The 21,719-nt window shown below is 44.8% G+C and overlaps 1 protein-coding gene across 1 annotated transcript in view; it reads right to left on the bottom strand.

Moving 5' to 3' along the window:
• DBH (dopamine beta-hydroxylase) overlaps positions 1 to 21,719 on the bottom strand; it is a 648,743-nt gene that overhangs the window by 352,006 nt on the left and 275,018 nt on the right. Inside the window, exon 5 of the mRNA XM_069609630.1 lies at positions 20,600 to 20,702. Coding sequence (XP_069465731.1) covers positions 20,600 to 20,702 — 103 coding nt within the window. The remainder of the gene's footprint in view (positions 1 to 20,599; positions 20,703 to 21,719) is intronic.

The following is a 21,719-nucleotide window of genomic DNA, read 5'->3' on the forward strand; positions in this document are numbered from 1 at the left end:
TTTTCTAAAGGACAGAATTCGAGTTTTGGAGGGATTAATTAATAAACCATTTATTTTAGCATATGCTTCAAAATTTATTAAAGACCGTTGCAACCCCCACCTTGGTGTTATCAAATATCAACAGATCATCAGCATATGCTAACCAGATAATCTTGTCCTTGCCGATTTTAGGGGCCAGCAATCCTTCTTTGGCAAGTGAGATGGCTACATCTGAAAAGTATTGGTTGAACAGCCAGGGTGCCAGAGTGCAACCCTGTCTGACCCCCTGACATGATCTAATTCTCCTTGATAAACCTCCTTCTTGGTTCAAACAAACCGGACCCCACAGTTCTCATTGACCCAACTAATTAATCTCAAGAGCCCTACAGGTAGGCCCCAACCAGACAGTTTTAACCACAACCTGCCCTGGTCAACCCGGTCAAACGCGGCAGTCAGGTCAATTGAAGCCATATACGTGCAGCCGCCCGCTATTGACCATGCCGCCTCTTATACCCTCTTCAGGACCAGGCAGTTGACATTGGTCAAATGACCCCTTCTGAACCCATCTGCATCAATTAAAGAAATCGGATGATAAGCGCCGGATCCGTCCTGCTGTCACACTTGAAGAGTGGTACAATATGTGCTGTGTTCCAGGATACAGGGGTCATCCCTGAGGACAATATGTCGCTGAACTCCAGGCGCAACAACTGGGCCCACAAATTAGGATCGTCCTTAAATGTATTATTTGTTAGGCCATTTGGGACTGGAGCCCTAGAGGGCTTACATCTGGTGATTAATTTTAAGATGGTTTCTAGCTCAACTTTTGGGTTCCACCTAACATCTCTAGTCAAGTCCAAAACAAATGGTGGGTCCATCGATGATTTCCCAAATCTGCTCTCCAAAAATTCAACCTAATCTTTTTCTGAAATTGAGTTTGACTGGCAAATTGAGTAGTTTGGGTCCTGCACATTGACCAAATACCAAAATGCACTTGCATTTGCAGAGATTACGGTTCCAAGCATCTTTTCTGAGTCATTTTGAAGCATTCCAGATTTAATAAACTTACAATAATTCTTATATGATTACTTAACCTTCCCTATGAACTTTCTGCACACTGCCTGATCTTGATTAGTACTCTGAATCTGCGTTATTGTTCTTCTTAGCCTCTTTTTTGCAGATGCTACATCAGAATTATAACAATGGGCATGCCTAACTTGGCAAAAACCATTTGTTCTCATTCTCGAAGCCATTTTATCAGTCATTTGACTCACAAACGACTGGAACTCAACTGCATTCAAATTTAGGAGTTTCCAATAATAGGTTGAACGACTCAATGCGTGATGTCTTTCAAAGTTCAGGGCACGAATCTTAGGGTCAGTCCACTTGACAGCATTCCGCCCTACCTTGGCTAGTAAATTTTATTTTTGCCCACATTTTCTCACATTAAGAACCCAATTAAATTGTGCCGTTAGAACGCAGTGGTCGCTCCAATCATTTTTGAGTATTTCAAATGACAGCACAAAGGTCATCAGGGAGGAATCTACACAAATGTAGTCAATCAGAGAGGAACTGTCCCCTCTGTGCCAAGTATGCCATTTACTAGAATTCCCTGATTCATTGCTATTCCCAACCAGTGGAAAGAGTCCCCTCCCTCCCAAATTCATTAGCCATTTCTGAGCAGTCGCTTCCTTCACTGAAATACCCCCACCAGTCAATTACAATTCCCCCAATCTGTCAGAATATACACAATTTGCATTTAGATCTCCCATGACTATGACCCTGCCATCTGGGTGGTTTTCCATTGACTTGTCCAGCACCCGACACAGGCCATCTATGAATGGGCCAACCAGTTTAATACCTTTGTGCCAATAGATATTAAGTAATAGTAAATTAAGCAAGCCGTCTATTGACCTACAGTCAACCCCAATACACCAAAGGGCAAATTCGCAATTGCCTCCCCACTAAGACCGAGGGAAATATCTACAGCAGTCAAAAGGCCCCCGATGGTCTCCCTCCCGTCCCATCTCTAGCCGCTTGGATAAACACACTATAGCCGTCCAGAGTGGGTGCTGAGGTTAGCCATGTCTCTTGCAGACAAATACAGTTCGCCTTTCTCAGGGTTTTCATACATACAGGATTTGTAAATAGGTGGATATTACCTCGAGTATTCCAAGATTTCAAACATAGCATTATACTCTTCCAATTATCTCCCACAGGTGGAGTCTATTTATGGGACCAATTTTTGCCATAAAGAGGAGATAATGGATGCCCAATCCATATCATTCGACGCCCCCACCTGGGCCAACCTATCGGTAATGGCGGCAGCCATGGGAACACTAGCAGTAGATTGGCTCATCCCATTCTTAACAATTCCCTTCTTTAATTCCTGAATGAGAGAAATTTCAAAACCCATCTCTGCTAGTTCTTCTTTTTGAGTAAAAATGTGTTCTCTTACTAGCGGAGAGGACAGAAACATGATACTTCTACTCAAATCTTCTCTAACTGGGAAGGAAACTCTCCCAATATCTGCTGATGACACCAAAGCCAGGCTTGGGATAGATGCAAAAATGGTTAAAATGTTTGCCCGATTCAAGCAAATCTGATAGTCTGAACCTAGAGTGCAGTGGATCTTAACTTGATGAGTTGCATGGCCCCCACTCTTCACCTTCTGTTGTGTGCCTATTATCCCTTTGAGTGCATCGGAGTAAGAATGTTTTATTGGAGTGATGCCCGCTGGACCATAGCACAGCTCTGCATTCACTACAGGAGCACCAGTGGGACCTCGAACAGTAGTACTTGAGGGGTAGTGAAAGCGCTGCAACAAATTCTTCACGTTGGCTGACACTCTAGGGTAGTTAGATTCCAGGGGGAGGTCAGCCACCTCTTTGAGGAATACTGATTTTCCCATTCCAGATCCTGCCACCACCCTGTCTATAGGGAAAGTAGGATTAGGACATGGGAGGGGCAAATGTGTACTAGGAGTATCACCTGTGTCCAACGTGGGTCTGGCAAGGTCATTTATAACACTCCGACTCACCACCGGCACCTCATTTGGGACTACAGGGGGCTTTACTGTCTAGCTTGCATATACCATTTTCCCATCCACTTTATTCCCCAAGATAAATGAGGTAGTTGCCCCCTCTGATGGACCCCAGATAGACAGAAATTGACTGAAAAATTGATTGAATCTACCAGGACCTCCTCCCAGCTCACCCCAAGACCCAGTTAAATATGGGAATAGGGTTATGGGAGAATCATTCAGTCTCACGCCCTGATTCATATTGGTAGCTCCCCCTACCTTTGTAATGTCCGTACACTTTACCAGTGACTCTATGATAGGATTCCGGAGGGCCGAGACCCCGACCACCCTATTTGGTATAGATGAAATATTCTCAGATGTGTTCTGAGCTACCAACACTGGTTCCGGTAATTTAATTACCTGTTTGGGAACGGGGGATAGTCTAGCCTGAAACAGAGTCCGGTGGGCCTTTCTTAAAGATAACAATCTGTTTTTTTTTTAGCCTCCGCCCTCCGCTTCAAAGCTTTACCTTTCACAACAGTAATAGTTTTGTTTCAGAAACTGGGGGGTTCTCTTGCACTTTGGCTAGGGACCCTTCACCCTCCATGGGTATATTAGCCACCGCCTCTACTGGTAATTTATCATTAGTAATATCAGTTATATCCACCACAGTCCCAGTAGTTCCCTGTCCTGGCAGATTAGTTAAAGGGTCCATTCCACTAGATGATGACCTCGCTCCCATATGGGTTTGGCTGATCGTTTGAACCCAGATCATCAGAGATTTCAATGACAGACCCCAAGGCATTATCAGAATTTGCCTTAGGCTGTGGTGCAAATGTAATTTGATCCTCATCTCTCATGGACAAGTTACAAACCGAATCTCAAACTCTAATTCCTCAAGTTTTGAAGTAACATTAGTCAATATAGTGTTGGTGGATTTCAATTCGGCCCATATGTTGTCATATAGGGCAACAAAATAATTTAACACCATATTCAAAGCCGATACAGTAGGGTGATATAGGCGAATACGTTCATCCACCTCCTTCAATGTATGGTGTAACTCTGAGGAGCCTTTGTGAACTCCCAGGTCCTCCCTCGTTGGTAAAGGAATTTGACGGTCTTCTTGGTTGTGACCAGGTGATTCCTCATTTATGACATCCACCAAAGGTGTTGGTGAATCAAAAGTAGTGGCATTAAGAGGCCTCTGAGACTGTGGATTTGAATGTTCCGTAAGCAGGGCCTCCAGTTCGTCTTCTGCTTGATCAGCCAATTCAATGATGCTAATGTCTGTCAGATCTCCAAGCCCCCCAAAATTGGGCTGCGTAGCCATCACTGAATGGTCCAACATGGCTGTTCCCTTTAGGACTGGTAAGGATTTAATCTCAGTGCTTGTGGTAACTGTTTTAACAAAATAATGGTCCATAACTCTTTGACCTGAGATGGGCTTTAAGAGCTGCATTAAATTAGAAGCTCGAGGGGCAGAAACATTTGAAATTACTACTTTACCCCCTTCTGATACACTTGGGGTGTAATAGTTGAAATAGGAAGACTTTCCAACATTGACTCTACGGCCTTTGTTCTGTTGTGGATCCCTTTACGGATCGGGCTTATTGTTTCAAATACACAGGCTGGTTTAGTAGGCATATGAATTGTTTTTGCAGCTGTTTCTGGACTTCACATGCCTGAACCTCATCATCAGTAGTAAATGTTATCCCTGTTTGTGGTGGTAGTGGGATATTTGCCATGGTGTGTATACTTTGCCTATTCTTTGCAGGTATTAAAACATCCCCCAGCTGGGTACCACTAACTCCACAGGGTAACAGCATAGGCTCTTGTAAAGGTGTACGTAAGCTCACTCCACTTCGTAGTCCTGATCTCATTGGGATCAATCAGCAAGAAAATGACTGGACAGAAATCGGGTCAAAGGGTAAAGACAGCAGCCTCAACCGCAGTCCCCAATTCAGAAAATGTGTCTGAATGAAAAAACAATAAAAAACAACCTCAGCCAAAGTTATAGATGCTAAAAAAATAAATAAATAAAAACACTTTGCTTATTGCCCTAATAGGTGTGCTGTTTAAAACACCAAAGTTACAAATAAAAAAGACAATGGGTTCAAAGAGGACTTGCCTCAACAGTCTTCCACTGCAGTACTCTTGCAAAGCCAAGTGACCTGTTCCAAGCACAGAGCACAGCAAACAGCCAAACAGCACCAGTCCTTCTGCCACCAGGGCTTACGCCGCGAGGGTGGTGCTGGCTGCAATTTGAAGTGTCCAGGGAAGTCACATGATACTGTCACGTGAGTGAGTGTAGCTCCGTCTCCCTACAAGCAAGAGCCGACTGCTCGCAGTGCTGTGAAGGGACGACCAAGGAGCTTCCTTTGAGCACACCAAAGTATCTAAAAGCACACCAGGATTAAGTTGATACAAAGCTTCTTCGGAGGTAAAAATGGCGCCACTCGGGTGGCGCTGGCTGCAATTTGAAGTGTCCAGGGAAGTCACGTGAGTGAGTGTAGCTCCGTCTCTATCAGCAAGAGCCGACTGCTCGCAGTGCTGTGAAGGGGCCAAGGAGCTTCCATAGAGAGCGCACCAAAAGTATCTAAAAGCACACCAGGAGCAAGTTAATACAAAGCTCCATCAAACAGAGGTCTTTGCAAAAAGATCTGCAGATTAATATAGGAAAAACGAAGATTTTAACCCTACACAAAGGGTCAGGTAAACTGAAGCAGACGTTTTCAAGGGGCCCGAGTCCATTGGTGATTGAAACTGTTAACTCCTTTAAATATCTTGGGGCTCAAATCTGTAAAAGTGTAGTGGAATGCTGCAATTTGGTCATCTTAAAACAGAAAACAGCAGCGTTGGCCAAGCATTGCCAAGAGTTGCCAATGAAGCCCTAATCTTGAAACATAAGTACTGTTGTTACTCATTACAGCCCTACTAGACTTTTACAAAGGAAAGGTGATACCCACTGTGACATACGGTGCAGGCGCTTTGTTAGGGCTTCCAAAAAAACATTAGGCCAGCCTGGAAGGGGTATTCTGGAAAAGGTTCTTGGGTCTTGCCCAGTCAGTCCCGATCCAGATTATTAGAAGATAATTGGGCCTAACCTCCTTGAAAACATCCCTAGAGTGGAAAACTCTGACGTTTTGGGGGAAATGGTCAAAAGAATGTCCTGTCCCGATTTTGGCCCTTATAAAAGCAGAGGTAGTAGTAGTAATTGTTTTTAAAAACGCGCAGAGGTTTCTAAGCGCGGACACTGGGAGCAAACCTGGAAAGTGGAGGAGGCTGTGCAGCGACAGCTTGAGCCTCTGAATGTACAGCCTTATCAGATGTTTTGAGGTCCTCACTGGAAGTTCTGTAGTTTAATCCGTCTAAGGTGAAAAGAAGCTTTGGGAAACAGACTGGATTTTAACTTGTGGGGACGCAAATACAAATAAACTGTTTCGTATCTTAATGAAGGAGACAAGCGCATTGGGCCAGATCCCAGAGTACAGGTCTCAATTTATGAGGACCCGATTTCACCTCTTTGAGAAAATGGAGGTTATATTGGTAAGAGCTGAGCTGCGCTGGGAAAGGGTGACATGCATCTGTAAGGGTGATGACTCACTGGAAAATGTGCCTCATTTATTTACTTGCTGCACAGCATTAACCTCACAGAGAACAAGATACTTTTCTAGTTTTTTGGAGGGATGTTCTACTTTGTCGGCAGATGAATGGTGGTCTCTATTATTGAGTGGGAGAGAACTCATTGACTATTGCAGCAGTAACATTCTTGAAAGAATGCTTAGGACTTTTGAGTAATAAGAGGAAAGATGGGATTTAAAGATAATGAGGGTTTTGTTAAAGTTTGTTAAACTGATTGATGGAATAGGAATTTACAGAATGAAGGGAAGTCCAACGCTCTGATCCTGAGTATTATCGTTTAGTATTAGTCCAAATAGCTTAGGAACGATAGCTTAGAGTAGAAATGCTTCTTAGTCATCAGATTTTATAGCAGAAGAAATCTTTATGTTGGTATCAAATGTAGCATGGAGTCAGCCGACGTGTTTCGACCCTTACGGTCGTTTTCAAGGCCTGATGTTAAGTAGCAGATATTAAAGGGAATGAGAGTATGACAAGTATGTCTGTTGACTGTTAATCCAAATCCTGTGGAATGTTATAAAGGGGCCCAATACCCATCTCCTTGCAGTATGAGCTCCAAACCCCAATGGGATTACCAGTTTATCCAATCATTTACATTACTAGAGGGACCTGTATGCTCACAAACTAAGTGGTCTTTTATTTCATGGACTTCGAATACCATAATCCTACGTAGCCGTGCTGCATCTCTAGAGCGCATCATCGTGTGCACTCCAGGTAACACTGTCCGACAAAATTAGACGGAGCAGACACCTTGACCTCGCTGCTTTGGGAACCATTGCCTGTTTCACTGGGCAAATAACAAGGTAAGTAAACAAACAGAGTCACAGGGAATGGTACTACTGTGCACAGTTTCGCTAAAGCGGACATTTAATGCGCCGCTGGGTGCTTGTGTTTACTTTGGCAGCCCCGCGGCTTCATAGAATCTATCACAGACTTCTGGCCTTCAGCCAGCGGCACGCGAGACCCAGCCAGTGGCCGCAGTAAATAAGTAAGCATTTTTCCATTCACAATGTTTCATGTATGAATATCGATATTTTCCCATGCATTGGAACCTTACAGGCTTATGCATATTCCACATGATTACTTCTCTCCTCTGCAGGCGTCTCAAGTACGCATCTGCCCCAATTGAAAGCCCTGCACTACATTGGGCCACAAGATTCTGTAAATAACATTGAGTACCAACCCACTAATTGGAATTATCACAGTTTGCTCTACTTTTTAGTTTTCTGAATATATATGCCCTCTCATTCTATAGGACATTGAACACGACGTGAAGCGCCATTTTGTTGAAGCATACACAATGGGATCCATTTCACTCCATCGGTTCACCATTCCCTTAAAGTCTCAGAGGAGGTGAGCGGTTGTTATACAGTCAAATCAGACAGCTGTATGTCTTACCCAGTCAAGGGTTTTTGAATTAAAATAGAGATGACAATTCTTTTTATTTATTCATTTAATTTTTACTATTTTCTAGATCAAAGGCTCCCTTGCCACACACCCCCCACTTTTGTTTTCCACCAAGAGACAACGCAGATTCAGCGATTGCTCTACTGTCCTGAAGAAGGTTGAATATTAAGTCACTTTATGAGGAGATTGTGTTTCCTCGCCAAGAGAACTCAACCGAAACATGTTGACAACAGTTTTCCAACCATCTGAATAGAGACAGAGGGACTCATTGTAAAATAAATGTTTAATTTACAATTGTTTGATCCACCACTGTGATATGAATAAGCTATCACTCCTGTTTTTCTATCCTTTGTTAATATGATGAATGTATTTAGAAGTTGTGAATGAGCTTTGTATGGAGGGATGTGCTGCGTTTGGTATCTGGAGCTAGATTTTATATGAAGATAATCACTGTATATAGGTTTGTATAATATGGTATGTATGTGTACAATAAATCGAAAGCTACTATGGTTTAAACAATAGACAGCTGTCATCTCTAATCTAGTTGGCCCATTGTTCTTTATCCCATGTACTCAATGAGTACAAAACATTGGGCACCAATATGACCTTAGACATACCCTTTTTAACACCAGCCTGAGTACAGACATGGAGGTATCTACTTCTGGTGGTATTCCAATTGATAACCAACAGCAGTAAAAATACCACTCCTTTTCAAGGTGATACCCCTGTGAAAGTCCTCCAAGTTTTATCTTCTTCCTAAAAAGTCCTCAGACATGTTTTTAGGTTTTTAGCACTAGAGGAGGATGCACAATAAAGGGATGCCCACCCGCAACCTTCACATTTTACACATAATAGGGTTAGAATTGACTCATTCATAAAACAAAACGTGCATTCACTTCTATACTCATGTCACTTCCAACATGAAAATGAGGGTGACACTTGACAGAAGAACGACACTGGAAAATGGTATGTTATACTTATGGAATGCCTCTCGCGGTACTCAAGGAATACTACTTCCGTTGCCACTGCTGAATGCAAAGCTGGAATTGGGAGGATATTCAGGAGTACCCTACTGATAGTGGTAATTACTTCCAAAAGAACAATCTTTCTAACTTGGACTGAGGCCATATAACTCCTTATCATTAACCTTGTACGAGTGCAAGCAGGTAACAGCGCTGGCCCTCTAAGGATGTTAGCTCAACTCACATGGCTATCTTGGAGGCTAGTGGGTTATTGGCATGTTCTTTACCTCCTAGGTTTGTATAGTATTTTAGAAAACTGCGCGCATGTGTGTGTGTGTGTGTGCATGTGTTGGGGGGCTTACAGAAGGTACTTCCTCTAACCTTGGCCACTATATGGGAAAGAAAAGGTTCCACGCATAGGCGTGTCCAGGGAGTGGTGTGGGGGTGGCACGTGCTACCCCAGGAATCTGATTGGCCACCCCAGGTGCCAATCCATTATCCTAAACTATGATCATTATGTGTTTGTGCGCTCGTACATCATGCCACCCGTCCATAAGTCAATGCCCCACTTGGGCCACTTGGACACACCACTGGCTCCACGTGGGCTATGAGTTGATTTCTAACATGGTATGGTATCTGGACTTTAAATTGCATTCTTACCTGAACATTCTTTGGATGATTAACTCTGTATCCATGTGCCATACATTTCACATCAAGATAGTTCAAGGACTGTATGTGAACACTACTGCCACATTTCTCACGACTTGTATTTACTTACTTATGTATTTTATTGAGATCTCGAGCATCCCTTCCCAACCATTAGAGGCATTAGGAGAATATCAACTCTGCCCTGAAACTGTATAAGTCACACTACCACCACTCTGCACAAATCTCCATGCAATGGTAATCTTAGGTAAATTCACACATCTCATCCCAAGAATGTCTGTTCTCACACATTAAGCACACAAGCATTGGGGATGGGGGTCGAACAGAAAACAAGGGTCACAGTTTTCTTCCTCTCTGACCAACACCTCAACTCTTGTACCTAAAACTAGCGCAGGCATTCTCCCTACACAGGATCTAGACATGAACACCCATTGGCATCAGATCTGGCATCCATTCTTCTTTCACTCTCAGAAGCCCCGGGCGTTAATCCCTCCAAATGTATGTGCGCCCGCAGAGAAAAGTGCGTTTGCACAACCGTCATCTATGGATGCACTCCGTATAGCTGCAAGCAATCTGCCGTTCACTGATTCAACAGAGTTGTCTCTTTGTATGGTTTTTCATTTTACAAAAGCGTAGCTCAGAGGATGACTTTCAAAGGTTTACAGCAGGGTAGTTGTTATGTTACATATGAAGACATGAAGCAGAATCAGTGAATATACAAATCATGTTTTGCCAGGTTCCCTGTAAACCTGTGGCACAATGTGAGGAAGATAGCCTCCACAACTGAGTACCACGTCAAACAGCTCTGCACCCTGCAAGAGAGATAGGCTAGCTCAGGCCAACCGAGGACCTATATCCTTTCAGACTCATACGGTTTAGGGAACAACCTGATTTAGCATCATTCCTTCATAATCCCAAAGAGGGTAGCTTTGCCCCCATTGGCTCCTCAGTCAATTGTATGCACGGAATGTCTAGATCGCTTGTGCTTCACAGGATTACTTTTGCAACAACACATCAGTAAGTGGATAAAACTCACCTCTCTTATGGCTTCCTGAATCCAGCTCTTCTTCCCTGTTAGTGAGTGAACAATTGAATGCTGAATTCTTCTTCTCAAATATAGGAAGATCCAACATGGAGGTATTAAACAGTGACCTTGCTCGGAACACTCGGCTGCCGTAAGCCAGATGTCCTGTTCATCAATTTTCTGACACCGCTGGTTCGTAGCCCAACACTCTGAAGGATCCAGAGTGAGGTCATGTGAATGGCCCCCATCAGTGCTGTGCAAATGAGCCCTGGGGCCTTCAATATTGTCATAGGATTTGGTTGGTAGTGGTTTAGGAGTTGGTGCATGGGGAACAGCAAAATAATGGAATGTCCAATGTCACAAAACAAGCTAAGTTCCATGACTAAAGAGATGAACGTTCATGAGTGGGAAGACTGAAAGAGCCATGGCAAAGAGAGGAGTTGAGGAAGAATGGATGAGTGTGGATGAATTTTTACATTAAATGACATTTCTCTGAGTTATATAAACTCTAGTTTAGTGACATAAACCCTTAATCTCTAAGCTCATGCTATTGTTCTGGAAGCCCTTTACAGATTAATATCCCTTATATGTATTGTGGTGTAGCCCTTTGTTGCCCAGAATGCCTGCACAGCAGCCTTGTAGTTCTCTACTAGGTAACTCTCAATTGCCAGATGACCAAACAACAATTACCTCTGCATGGCCTTGATGCTCTACTCGCTTCATGAAACGCTGGGACAAAATCCATGATGATCTGATGGCCCAACATCAATTATCTGTGTAATCCCTTAAATGTCTCATGAAATTCTGGGACAAAGCCCTTTATGTTCTCATGAAACTCTGGGACAAAACCCATGATGATCTGATGGCCCAGCATCAATTAACTGTGTAAGCACTTAATGTTCTCATGATACTCTGGGACAAAACCCATGATGTTCTAATAGCCCAACATCAATTAACTGTGTAAGCCCTTAATGTTCTCATGAAACTCTGGGACAAAACCCAGGATGATCTAATAGCCCAACATCAATTACCTGTGTCACAGGTTTCCCCCCTTCTCGCCTGTCTATATTGCCTGATGTCCTCCTTAGGTGGAGTCTTCTTTCGTATGGTTTGGGACTTAAATAAGCCCGCTCGGCCGTCCTCGGCTTCCAGATTACGTTCAGCTTCGATGTCCATGATCACGGGAAACTCCAGGAGTATTCAAGAAGGTGTTGGGGGCGCGCGGAAGCGGCACAGAGATTCCGGGAAGTAGAAAAGAGGGAAGAAGTCGGAAAAAGGGAATCCAGGGGCCAGGGGATAGCAAGTAGCACTAGAGAAGGTTTGGAACACACGTTCGATCACAGCTAGTAGCAGCGTTGAGACGCGCGGGGCCGCAGGGGTGTGGCTTCTTTATAGAGGACGCGGCATAGAACGTGAAGACTGGTGAGCAGCGTGCTGAGCTTGCCGCCATGTTGGTAGTATTATGGAGTGTAAGGCCCGACGTGACAGGGAACAGGAAGCCCAGAAGGGGCGAGTTCGATGGTTCATGACAGCATGCCTCCTCCGGAAACTCGTTCCACCGGGTTTGCCCGGGTGTATGAGATGGAACCTTCTGAGTAGCCTGGGGGTATTTAGATTTGAGATAGGTTCCCAAGTGTGTTCACTAGGGGGATATCCTTTCCACTCCACTAGGTACTGGAGTTTGCCACGTCTATATCTAGAATCGCAAATCCTGGAGACCTCATACTCCAGTTGGTCATTGATGATTACTGGTTTGGGCCGAAGGTTAGTTTGAGAGGTCTGAACATATGGCTTTATTAAGGATGTGTGAAAGACTGGGTGGATTTTCTTCCAGGAGTCTGGAAGCTTGAGTCGGTAGGCCACTAGGTTGATGATTTCCTTTATAAGGAATGGCCCATAATATAGAGGAGCCAATTTATTTGGTCGCAAATGCCGTGGTAGTAGTTTCGAGGACAGCCAAACCTTATCCCCTATTGTGTAGGAGGGGCTTGGTCTTCGTTTGGAATCTGCATACAGTTTGGTCTGGGTCCTGGCATTTTCTAATTGTTCTTTGGCTTCTCTTTGATTATTTATGAGCATTTCAATCCAGGAATCGACTGTTGGAACTGGTGTAGGATGAGGAAGGATGGAGGGTAGAACCGAAGGGTGGAATCCTTGGCTACAGAAAAAAGGACTGGTCTTAATAGCAGAGTGGTCCGAATTATTATAGGTGAATTCTGCCACTGGTATTAAGAGGGACCAATCGTCCTGGACCTTGGCAGCGAAGCAACGGTGGTATTGTTCCAAGGTTTGGTTTACGCGCTCTGTGGCTCCGTTGGTTTGGGGATGATATCCTGAGGAAAGAGCGCGTTGGATTCCTAGTATTTGGCAAAGATGTTTCCAGAACTGAGAAATGTATTGGGGCCCTCTGTCTGATATGATCTTGGAAGGGAGTCCATGCAGTTGGAATATGTGTTCCAGGAAAATTCCAGCAAGTTCTGACGAGGATGGTAGTTTAAACAGAGGTGTAAAATGGGCCACATGGGTGAACAAATCAATGGTGACCATGATGGTTGTGTATCCCCTGGAAGGTGGTAATTCCACAATGAAGTCTGTTGCTATGAATTCCCAAGGCCTTGTTGGAAGTGGAGGTTGCTGCAATAAACCTGCTGGTCTCTTGTTGTCATGTTTGTTTTGATTACAGACAGAGCATGCCTGGATATACCTTTGTACATCAGTTTTCACTCCAGGCCACCAAAATTGCCTTTGTATTAATCGGAGGGTATTGGTAATACCACGGTGCCCAGAGTAAAGAGTATCGTGACAGAGATTTATTATCCTTTGCTGTAGTTTTTGTGTTGGGATGACCAATGCATTGTCTTTGAACAAGTATCCATCTTTGGTCTTTAGTTTACACTGGTTCCTGTCCGAGATACCTTTCCAGAGTTCCGAGCATTGAGTCTGACTGCGGACTTCATCTATGAGCCTGGTCGCCTGGGCTACAATTATTTTGTGGGGAAACATCTTGGGAAATGCTCAGTCATCAGGAGGTTCAAAGTCAGGGCGCCGAGACAAGGCGTCAGCAATTACGTTTTGTGTTCCCGGAACATGGTGAATTTGGAACTGGTATTGAGCAAAGAAGAACGCCCAACGGGCCTGACGGCTGTTCCTGCATTCCAGGACCTGTAACACTTGGAGATTTCGATGGTCTGTCCGAACCTGGACAGGATGTTTAGCTCCTAGAAGTAAATGACGCCACTCGGTGAAGGCTTGACGGATGGCTAGAAGTTCCCTTTCTAAGACTGAGTAATGAGTTTCACTGGAGGTCAATGTCCGTGAAAGATAGGCAATAGGATGTTCCAGCCCGTCATCTAGTTCCTGTTTCAGAACTGCTCCGATGGCATAGTTAAAGGCATCTGTTTCCACTAAGAATGGTCGATTTATATCAGGTTGAACCAGGATGGGGGCTTGTTTAAATTCTGTTTTTAGGTGTTGGAAAGCCTTCTCCTGGGCTGGGGTCCATCGATAGGGAGTATCTTTTTTCAACAAGGAGATGATCGGTTGAACAATCTCGGAGAAGGATGGTATAAACTTCCGATAGAAATTGGCCAAGCCCTGGAAAGATTGTATCTGTTTTACAGAGGTCGGAGTTGGCCAGGATAGTATGGCTTTAACCTTGGATTGATCCATGCCTATGCCATCTGGGCTAAGGACAAATCCTAGATAGTGAACAGTGGAAACATGAAAAAGGCATTTCTTGGGTTTTGCTAGAAGCTTGTGTTCGCGTAGCCGTTGTAACACTGATTTAACATGTTCTTCATGCTTCAGAGGATCCTTAGAGTATATCAAAATATCGTCCAAGTAGACGATGACGAAAAGAAATAGGATATCCGAAAACACCTGTTCCATGAAGCGTTGGAAGATTGCCGGAGAATTAGAGAGTCCAAAGTGCATGACCAAGTATTGGTAATGACCGAAGGGTGTTCTGAAGGCTGTCTTCCATTTGTCACCTTCTCTAATACGAATCAAGTGATAAGCACCCCTAAGATCCAATTTGGTGAATATTACGGCTCCTCTTACGGCTTCCAGGATATCCGAGATCAAGGGTAATGGATAACGATCCATAAGGGTGCACTGATTAAGACCTCGATAATCAAGACAAGGGGCCTCATCACGACTTCGGTGGTAACCCTTAAATCCGGCGGTAGCGCTATTACCGCCGGATTTAAGGGTCCGCCGAATCAGGGCTTCCGCGGATTTCACCCCAGCACTGAGCTAGGGGGAAATCCGCCGAAAATTTGCGCTATTAACGCTGACGGGAAATCCGCCGGCAGTATTAGCGCGAAGATTCTCCATTGAGCCCAATGGGGAATGGGGCGTTCCCGAATGGGCTCAGTGGGGAATGGGGACTTACATTACCGCTGAACTCGTGATCCGGCGCTATTAGCGCCGGGGAGTTCGGCGGTAGGGCTAATACCGCCCGCGCTAATAGGGTTACCGTTACCGCCCAAGTCGTGATGAGGCCCAAGGTCTGAGTTCCTTGGTGTCTTTTTTAGGAACAAAAAATAATGAAGCTCCAGCCGGAGACTTGGATGGGCGTATGGTGCCATTTTTTAGGTTAGTATCTAGGTATTCACGAAGGGCCTTTTTCTCTGGTTCAGACAGGATGAACATCCTTCCAAAGGGAATCACGGCTGAAGGTTCAGTCTCAATAGGACAGGCCTCAGGCCTGTGGGGTGGCAGGGCTCGAACAATAGCAGAAGAGAACACATCAGCGTATTCCTGGTAGGTTTTAGAAACCTGGATGATGTTGGAGACCATAAGAGGATCTTGCTGAGTTGTTGAATGTTCTTCTGATGTTGTCGGGGAAGGATCCTGGAGCAGTCAATGGGACATAAAAAATGAGGAACCTAAGAACAGGGAACCAGCTGTCCAATTGATGTATGGGTTGTGTTTTTGTATCCAGGGCATTCCCAAAACCATTGGGTAATGGGCAGATTTTATGATGTCAAACTTTATCCTTTCTCGGTGATGGTTTATAGCAAGCTCAATTTCCTTAGTCTGAAGGGTTATGGGTCCAGAAGAAAGAGGTCTTCCATCAATTGTTTCTACAGGTTGCTGGTCGTTCCGGGATTCGTAAGGATATGGTGTTTAAGGACCCATTCCTGATCTATGAAAATTCCCATGGCCCCGCAGTCCAGTAGTGCCAGAATGGGGTAGGATTCCTTCTCAGATGATGATAGAAACGCCTTTAAGACTACCAGGGAGTTTTGTCGAGGAGAGTTCAAGGATGGTATAGATGTGGAGCCTGCATCTCTCTCCCGAAACTGAGCTCCGTCTAGGACCGGGAGCTGGCGTTTCCCGAACGCCGTGGAGGGTCTAAGGGACATTCTCTGACTAAATGCTTGTCCGAGGCACAGTACATGCATAAGCCAGTATGGATCCTTCTCAGCCTTTCTTGGGGGGATATGGGTCCACGGAAGGCCCCTAGCTGCATGGGTTCAGGTTCATTTGTAGGAGCAGGAGAATCTTTGGATTTTGAAGGGCTCACAAGAGAATTTTTTTGGATGGTTGACTTTGGTCCTCATTACACGGATGTCGGAGAACCATGGAGCTATTAGCGCCATGGTTCATGCCGCTAAAATACCGGCACCGCCTTGGCGGAAAGGGGAATTACCGCCCCATTCCAAGGTTGGCGGGGCGGTAATTCCCCCTTCCACCATTGCCCTTCCCGATTCCCATTTTTGGCCCATAGGGCTCAATGGGAATGGGGAAGGCGCTAATTACGGTACCGCAAATTGCGGTACCGTAATTAGCTCCCTGGGTCCCTTTGCGGGTTGGTTTTTAATACCTGCAAAAAGCAGGCGTTAAATCCCCCAACCCGCAAAAGGACCTCGTAGTAAGGCGGTAAGGATTTACCGGTACCGGTATTTTATCGGTACCGGTAAATCCTTACCGCCATCCGTGTAATGAGGCCCTTTGTCTTCCTTTTCTCTGCCTTTCTTTCCTGGATTCGGAAATCAATTTGTAGAGCAAGATCCATAAGTGCCTGGTAAGAACTAGGACGTGCTACCCTGGCTAATTCATCCTTAACATCTTCATTTAGCCCTCTTCGAAAGAGGGTGAAGTAAGCTTCGGAAGGCCAACCCGCTTCTTTAGCCAATTGCTTGAATCGAGTTACGTAGGTGAGCATGTCCTGAGAGCCTTGCTGGAAATCGAGTAAACGTTCTTGAGCACTAAAGACCTGTTCTGGGCGGTCAAACATAGTTTTTAGTGCTTGAATGAATCCATCATAATCATCCAAAAGAGAATCTCCGGTGTTAACTAATGGTGTGGCCCAGGCTAAGGCATTCCCGGAGAGGTAAGAAATAATAAAGCCCACTTTAGCCCTGGGGGTGGAAAAATAATAAGGTTTAAAGGTAAAGTTGACCAAACAAGAATTCAGGAATCCTCGGAGGGTTTTTGCACAGCCGACATATTTGTCAACAATGCCGCCCAATAGCACGCTGTCCTTTGAGGCAGAGTCGTGTGAGAGTACCAATTGTTTCAGCGCGGCGTTCTCCACTTTCAAGTTCTGTACTTCGTTCGATAGTTCTTGCATGCCACGCATAAGATCCTGGATGGCCGCCTCCATGTCTGTATCGACTTCGGTCAGGTGGAGTCTCAATCTGTCACAGGTTTCCCCCCTTCTCACCTGTCTATGTTGCCTGATGTCCTCCTTAGGTGGAGTCTTCTTTCGTATGGTTCGGGACTTAAATAAGCCCGCTCGGCCGTCCTCGGCTTCCAGATTACGTTCAGCTTCGATGTCCAGGATCACGGGAAACTCCAGGAGTATTCAAGAAGGTGTTGGGGGTGCGCGGAAGCAGCACAGAGATTCCGGGAAGTAGAAAAGAGGGAAGAAGTCGGAAGAAGGGAATCCAGGGGCCAGGGGATAGCAAGTAGCACTAGAGAAGGTTCGGAACACACGTCCGATCACAGTTAGTAGCAGCGTTGAGACGCGCAGGGCCGCGGGGGTGTGGCTTCTTTATAGAGGACGCTGCGTAGAACGTGAAGACTGGCGAGCAGCGTGCTGAGCTTGCCGCCACGTTGGTAGTATTATGGAGTGTAAGGCCTGCCGTGACAGGGACCAGGAAGCCCAGAAGGGGCGAGTTCGATGGTTCATGACAACCTGTGTATGCCCTTAATGTTCTCATGAAACTCTGGGACAACACCCATGGTGATCTAATAGCCCAACATCAATTACCTGTGTATGCCCTTAATGTTCTCATGAAACTCTGGGACAACACTCAGGATGATCTAATGGCCCAGCATCAATTACCTGTGTAAGTCCTTAATGCTTTAATGAAACTCTGGGCCAAAACCAATGGTGATCTAATGGCCTAACATCAATTACCTGTGTAAGCCCTTAATGTTCTCATGAAACTCTGGGACAAAACCCAGGATGATCTGATGGCCCAACATCAATTACCTATGTCAGCCCTTAATGTTCTCACGAAACTCTGGGACAAAATCCATGGTGATCTAATGACCCAACATCAATTAACTGTGTAAGCCCTTAATGTTCTCATGAAAGTCTGGGACAAAACTCATGACGATTTAATAGCCCAACAGCAATTACCTGTGTAAGCCCTTAATGTTCTCATGAAACTCTGGGACAAAACCCAGGATGATTTGATGGCCCAACATCAATTACCTGTGTAAGCCCTCAATGTTCTCATGAAACTCTGGGACAAAACCCAGGATGATCTGATGTCCCAACATCAATTACCAGTGTAAGCCCTTAATGTTCTCATGAAACTCTGGGACAAAACCCAGGATGATCTGATGGCCCAACATCAATTACCTGTATAAGTCCTTCATGCTCTCATGAAACTCTGGGACAAAACCTATGGTGATCTAATGGCCTAACATCAATTACCTGTGTAAGCCCTTAATGTTCTCATGAAACTCTGCGACAAAACCCAGGATGATCTGATGGCCCAACATCAATTACCTATGTCAGCCCTAATGTTCTCACGAAACTCTGGGACAAAAACCTTGGTGATCTAATGACCCAACATCAATTAACTGTGTAAGCCCTTAATGTTCTCATGAAACTCTGGGACAAAACCCAGGATGATTTGATGGCCCAACATCAATTACCTGTGTAAGCCCTTAATGTTCTCATGAAACTCTGGGACAAAACCCAGGATGATCTGATGTCCCAACATCAATTACCTGTGTAAGTCCTTAATGCTCTTTTGAAACTCTGCGACAAAACCCAGGATGATCTGATGGCCCAACATCAATTACCTATGTCAGCCCTAATGTTCTCACAAAACTCTGGGACAAAAACCATGGTGATCTAATGACCCAACATCAATTAACTGTGTAAGCCCTTAATGTTCTCATGAAAGTCTGAGACAAAACTCATGACGATTTAATAGCCCAACATCAATTACCTGTGTAAGCCCTTAATGTTCTCATGAAACTCTGGGACAAAAGCCAAGCAGGTCTGATGACCCAACAACAGCTACCTGTATAAGCCCTTAATGTTCTTATGAAATTCTTGGACAAAGCCCTTAATGTTCTCATGAAACTCTGGGACAAAACCCATGATGACCTGATGGCCCAACATCATTTATCTGTGTTGCCCTTAAAGTTCTCATGAAACTCTGGTACAAAACCCACGATGATCTGATGGCCCAACATCAATTACCTGTGTAAGCCCTTAATGTTCTCATGAAACTCTGGGACAAAACCCAGGATGATCTAATAGCCCAACATCAATTACTTGTGTATACCTTTAATGTTCTCATGAAACTCTGGGACAACGCCCATGGTGATATAATGGCCCAACATCAATTACCTGTGTACCCCCTTAATGTTCTCATGAAACTCTGGGACAAAACCCAGGATGATCTGATGGCCCAACATCAATTACCTGTGTAAGACCTTAATGTTCTCATGAAACTCTGGGACAAAACCCATGGTGATCTAATGGCCTAACATCAATTACCTATGTCAGCCCTTAATGTTCTCACGAAACTCTGGGACAAAAACCATGGTGATCTAATGACCCAACTTCAATTAACTGTGTAAGCCCTTAATTTTCTCATGAACGTTTGGGACAAAACCCATGACGATTTAATAGCCTAACATCAATTACCTGTGTAAGCCCTTAATGTTCTCATGAAACTCTGGGACAAAACCCAGGATGATCTAATAGCCCAACATCAATTACCTATGTAAGCCCTTAATGTTCTCATGAAACTCTGGGACATAACCCATGATGTTCAAAAAGCCTTACAGTTCAGAGTCGTGTTACCTTTAGACAGTCTCACTGCCATAGACTGAGCTGCTGCACAGCTGTTGATAGCAGAATAACTTTTCAATACATACTTCGACAGTCCTGAATGCCTTAGCGTCCTTTTAACACTATGTTACCAAGTTCCAAATAGTTTACTATCCTTTAATTGCACAGTGACGCAGACTTTGATTTGACTTTTTCTACAAAAAACATTAAAAGGACAAGCAGTCAGTGCCAGATTAAACCCTGTGGATGCTAGGCTGTCGAAATGTCACACCCCCCCAACCCCCTTAGTAAATTATCTCCTAATACGGTTTTAATTGTATGCACCGCTTTATTTTGATCCATTGTTGCAGTGCCCCTAAAAGGAGTGGGGCCCATAGGCCGGTGCCTACTTGGCCTAATGGATAATCCAGCACTGCAAGCAGCCGTTAACGAGGCAGTCACACCATAAACTCCGGGAGCCACATTCTGACATTTTGACCACAATGTCACGAGTCTGAATGCTCAATGTTTAGTCTAGAGCAAGGTACATGTGATAGGGCAGAGTAGGGCTATTTAACAGATAGCTGGTTGCACTAGGAGGAAACTCACTCAACAGGTTGCAGGTTTCTGACAACACATTATTCTCTTACCTTTTAGTTCCAGGGGATTGTGGTAGTGAACCTCAAGTCGTAAATATTTAGAAGAGCCTGGTCCTCCAAAGGCAAGTCCAGCATCTTCTGGGTAATAAAAAGGCTGAAAGGATAAAGGAAGAGTGTGAACAGTGCACACTAGCATGTGCAGATACTGCCGGATCACGGTCACACTCCAGTGCAGATACGTTTCAAACAACGTCTTGAGATAAGCAGAAGCGCCGAGCAGCATCTTGGGTAAGTGTGATCTGTGTGATCTGTACATGGATATGTGTAAAGTCATTTCCATTGAGTGCAACTGAATATACAGCAGTAAACTGCATGTCCTTGCAGGTTCCGATCATGAACCCAGAACACGCCTTTCAATGGTACCAGCAGTGCCTTCGGAGACCTCTGATTGGTTAATCAGAAGCAGCTTAGATGGTGTCAAGTCTCTGAATACACCTGTATTAATTTGCATCAAAATGTCATACTGCGTGGTGTGCTGGCCATGTGTTGGTGGAGTTAGAAACTGGCGTTGAGCATATATTTTCCTATATGTTTCTCCTGACTTCTGTGCCTTCATTCTTTGAAATACCTCTTTCTTTATAGCATGACGAAAAATTGAAATAGTGCCAAGTTCTCCCAGAGGAAGTGTAGAGCAGGGTGTAGCTCTGAAAAGGGCTGTTATGTGCCTCTAGATGACTATCAGTGGCGCGTACCAATGACTAAAGCCGGGGCAGTACCCACAACATCCAAGCACCATACAACCTTGCTGATAAGTCGTCATGCCCTTCGTGGGGTGAAACCCCTGGCATCCCACTCAGCATGGAACAGACAAGTGGCAGACTGCCCTCCGAGAGAATGGGGGTCCTTACGACCCTGGCGTTAAGGGTTTAATGGCGCCGTAAAAGGTGTCGGCGCCGTTAAACCCTTAACACCTGATTACAAGGAACCTTTGCGGGACCCGACCTTAACGGCTGGTTTTACCAGTCGTTAAAGTAGGGTGCTGCAAAGGGACCTTGGTGCTAATTACTGTACCGCAATTTGCGGTACCATACTTAGCGCCTTCCCCAGTCCCATTGAGCCCCATGGGGCGAAAATGGGAATGGGGACGGGCCATGGTGAAATGGGGAAATAC

This window comes from Ambystoma mexicanum, chromosome 8, assembly GCF_040938575.1.
Source record: "Ambystoma mexicanum isolate Mex_15411 chromosome 8, UKY_AmexF1_1, whole genome shotgun sequence".
NCBI lineage: Eukaryota > Metazoa > Chordata > Amphibia > Caudata > Ambystomatidae > Ambystoma > Ambystoma mexicanum.